The 4,428-nt window shown below is 34.5% G+C and overlaps 1 protein-coding gene across 3 annotated transcripts in view; it reads right to left on the bottom strand.

Annotated features, from left to right (window-relative positions):
* LOC106059184 (uncharacterized) overlaps window positions 1-4,428 on the bottom strand; it is a 44,233-nt gene continuing 39,805 nt past the window's right edge. For all 3 annotated transcript variants that reach the window (XM_056012151.1, XM_056012150.1, XM_056012152.1), the window contains exons 7-9: window positions 4,096-4,261; window positions 2,968-3,060; window positions 1-2,147 (exon numbers count right to left, since the gene is read on the bottom strand). In XM_056012151.1, the coding sequence (XP_055868126.1) occupies window positions 1,952-2,147; window positions 2,968-3,060; window positions 4,096-4,261 (455 nt within the window). In that variant the 3' untranslated portion in view covers window positions 1-1,951. The remainder of the gene's footprint in view (window positions 2,148-2,967; window positions 3,061-4,095; window positions 4,262-4,428) is intronic.

Raw genomic sequence — 4,428 nt, 5'->3', positions numbered from 1 at the left:
TTAAAGTGTTCTACAATTTTATTATCAAAATAAAATCAACAACAAATCTAAAAACAACAGTTGTTGGATAAGATTGAATGTTATTGTTAACAAATAAACAAAAAGATACAATAATTTAGGAAGTTTTATTTTCACAGGTATCTTTAAAACAAGTCACATAAAACAGTATTAAAAAAAAAAAGAAGACAATGAAGATGATGACTTTTGGAAAGATCGATTACTTTGTTCTAAATACCTACTGAACGATAGAGTCATAAAAGGGACATTGGTCCCACCTTTCTTCCCCTATCCAGTACGTCGTATGTATCTATTGAGATTACAATCAAATCAAATAGAGCTAAATTATTACATTTTGTTGATTTTAAAGAGCTAAAAAGGTTTATGAATATACATCATACATTACTTTGGTGCTTAGAATGGTTTATCTAACGAGTTATTTTAATAAGAAGTAACTACTGAACAATTTACAACGTTGTAATGGCACACAAACTAATTTACAATATAGATGCTTTAGCATTAAGTCCCAATGAGTCTTGATCAATTGGGCTCAGTCTTAGTTATATAATACGAGCATATAATTATAAGCATTAAGCATCACACCACACAAGTGAACCATGCACTGTATGCTGGATTAAAGTATAAAGCGAACATATATGTACAGAAATATATCATTTTTTCTATTAATAATCATATTGGTGCTGTAAAATATATGTGTGTAAATCAGTTACAAATAACACCAAGCGAGTTAAAATTAAGTCACGATTTTTCATAATGTTTAGGAAACTGAAGGACACAGAGTTTAAGGAATTTTTTTTTTTTTTTTTTGGGGGGGGGGGTTGTGTTAAGGAAATGCATAGGTTCTTCTGTTGAGGAAATTCAGATTGCAGAGCTTAGGTCTTTTTCAAGGAAAGCCAAGTTTGCAATGGAAATGTTAATGTTGCGGTGTTGAAGGAACGGACAAAGTTTCAGTGTTACATAATTGTCAAGGTTGTAGTTTATAGGAAAGTCAAGGTTGCAATGTTGAAGGAATGTCAGCGCTGAAATGTTGAAGGAATGTCAAAGTTGCAGACTCGAGGAAATGACAAGGCTGTTGTGTTGAAAGAATGTCAAGGTTGTTGTGTTGAAGGAATGTCAGGGTTGTTGTGTTGAAGGCATGTCAAGGTTGTCGTGTTGAAAGGATGTCAAGGTTATTGTGTTGAAGGGATGTCAAGGTTGTGTTCAAGGAATGTCAAGGTTGTCGTGTTGAAAGAATGTCAAGGTTGTCGTGTTGAAAGAATGTCAAGGTTGTTGTGTTGAAGGGATGTCAAGGTTGTTGTGTTGAAGGGATGTCAAGGTTGTTGTGTTGAAAGAATGTCAAGGTTGTTGTGTTGAAGGAATGTCAAGATTGTTGTGTTGAAAGAATGTCAAGGTTGTTGTGTTGAAGGAATGTCAAGGTTGTTGTGCTGAAAGAATGTCAGGGTTGTTATGCTGAAAGAATGTCAGGGTTGTTGTGTTGAAAGATGTCAAGGTTGTCGTGTTGAAAGGATGTCATGGTTGTTGTATTGAAGAATTGTCAAGGTTGTTGTGTGAAATAAATGTCAAGTTTGTGTTGAGGAAATGTAAAAGTTCAAGGATGAAAAAATGTTTTTGTATAGAGATGTCTAAATGTTTTATTAATAAAATCATTTTAAGAAAGGAAGATGAAAAATAAATTGCAATTTAAAACATTATATAATGACATAAAGTTAGAGTAAGGCAAATAATTACATTCACGTCTTTCAGGCAAAGTTTTTGCTTCAATTTTCACATAGCTATTAGATACCAAAAGAAAGCATTTAGGAAGCTTCAAATTAGTTTCTATGCACACTAATATAGATGTCTTTCTGTATACGGTGAGCATTGATCTTTTGCTATTTGGCTGGACAGAACGTCATTCTAGGAGAGACGTACTTTTGAAATAAATATTAGAAAGTTATTTCAAGATACTGATAGCTACTACTCCAAAATAAGAATTATCCGTTGTTACACTATAATTGAAGTGATAACATTTCTCTTGAGACTGAACGCTGACTTCATCTCCATCGTCCAGGGTAAAGACTCCCATCTGAAGCTTGGAATCAACGGGATGAACCCCTCTGCTAAAATAGACAGAATCGACTTTATCGCCCCTGAAACATAGTAAAAAAAATTGTGCAAGAACAAACAGCGAGCAACGATATTCAAGTATCTGTCTGTTTGTCTGTCTGTTTTTTTTATTTGTCTATCTATCTATCTATCCATCTATCTATCTATCTATCTATCTATCTATCTATCTATCTATCTATCTATCTATCTATCTGTCTGTCTGTCTGTCTGTCTGTATCTGTCTGTCTGTCTATCTATCTATCTATCTATCTATCTATCTATCTATCTATCTATCTATCTATCTACCTATCTATCTATCTATCTATCAGGGTTGATTGTGGTTGAGAGTTTATGCCCATCCCCAAAAAGTGTAGTGTGTTTACTAGCTCCCTTTAGAAAACAAAATAAAACAAAGTTATTGCTACACTACCCTATAAAACTATAACATCGAACGAATGCTTAGCTTTATTTAACACAGCCTATGGGGCAAAACTGTTCAATCCGATGAAGCGAAACAGAAGAAAAACAAACATCCACCATAGAGGGGAGATAATACTTCATAAGGATACAGCTAGTGACGTTATGGCTGTTCAGAAAATGCAGATAAAGTCATTTAGAATCGATGCTTAATTGTGAACGATTCCTGATTAATTACAGCCCAACTCTGACACTATTTATTATATAAAAGTATTTATATTTCTATCCGTCTGCACTTCTATTTTCTTTTTCTCTACCCTTTACCCTGTACCCTTTACCCTCTACCCTTTACCCTCTACCCTGTCTGTAATACTTGTAAAATCTTTTTAGAAAATTAACAAGGTTTGAACGTGTCACCAATGTGTTAATGGCAGTTGGAAGACTTACAAATTGAACTGGGTCAGCCAACTTCTCAATAAGACATCAACAGTGCCAGATTTCCTTGTAACAATGGTTTCATGTGAACACTCATGGCGGTATCTAATAATGAAATGAATGATTTAATCATAAAAAAATTAAGCCTTACCATAAAAAACTCAACAACATGCTAAGGATGACAAAATAATGATAAAAATCTAGTCATGATAAACCAGACATGATAAACGGATAATGATAAACAAGACAGATATTGATAAAATATGACAAGATAAATAAGACATAATAAACCTAACCCTAAACTTAACCCTAACATTAGCCCTAACCCTAAATCTACCACTAAATATAACGTTTTGATCATACTAAATTTCATCAAAATAATATATAGTTCGGTGATACTTGCTCTTAATTTATTGTTTTTTAATTTCTGGGACGGAGAGTTACCTCCTCAGTCTTGTGTAGTTCAACTCAAGCAAAGTCTAGTAGTCTTCAGTCTTGTGTAGTTCAACTCAAGCAAAGTCTAGTAGTCTTCAGTCTTGTGTAGTTCAACTCAGGCAAAGTCTAGTAGTCTTCAGTCTTGTGTAGTTCAACTCAGGCAAAGTCTAGTAGTCTTCAGTCTTGTGTATTTCAACTCAGGCAAAGTCTAGAAGTCTTCAGTCTTGTGTAGTTCAACTCAAGCAAAGTCTAGTAGTCTTAAGTCTTGTGTATTTCAACTCAGGCAAAGTCTAGTAGTCTTCAGTCTTGTGTAGTTCAACTCAGGCAAAGTCTAGTAATCTTCAGTCTTGTGTAGTTCAACTCAGGCAAAGTCTAGTAGTCTTCAGTCTTGTGTATTTCAACTCAGGCAAGGTCTAGAAGTCTTCAGTCTTGTGTATTTCAAGTCAAGAAAAGTCTAGTCATAATAAACTTGTATAAGTTTCAGAAGTTCCTCAGATTCTTACGTCCTAACCCAAACCCGCACAAAAGGTCAGTAATTGACATTGAATAGGATTCGAACTAAAGACCATCATAAACACAGTCTAAAGGGCATAACATACATGTAGAATCGATCGTCTGCAAGAGTTTAATGAAGAACACGGCCTTTGACATTCGGATGCCCTAGTGAAACAGTGTAACTAAATAAATGAAAAAACTGTTCCTCACCCTTGTTGATGAGTACCCTGACCGTGTACTGCTACCTGTGAGTACACCAAATATATTCCCTTTTTTAGTATACGGATCTTTTGCACAGCGCCTTCCGTCGAATCAAAGACTGTTTCCAGACTAGTTGTCTTATTCTTCTTGTCCATGGCCCATAGAAACGTTCTGCCTATGTATCAGTTAAACAACAATTACCACTAGAAATATTTACAAACACAGACATATCTAGATGCAGGCATACTACATATCTAGATACACTGGAATACAAATCTAGATGCACTGGAATAAATATCTAGATGTACTGGAATACATATCTATTACGCACTGGAATACATA

This window comes from Biomphalaria glabrata, chromosome 15 (assembly GCF_947242115.1).
Source record: "Biomphalaria glabrata chromosome 15, xgBioGlab47.1, whole genome shotgun sequence".
NCBI classification, from domain to species: domain Eukaryota; kingdom Metazoa; phylum Mollusca; class Gastropoda; family Planorbidae; genus Biomphalaria; species Biomphalaria glabrata.
The sequence above is the reverse complement of the archived record's forward strand: the minus strand, read 5'-3'. Positions and strand labels throughout refer to the sequence as shown.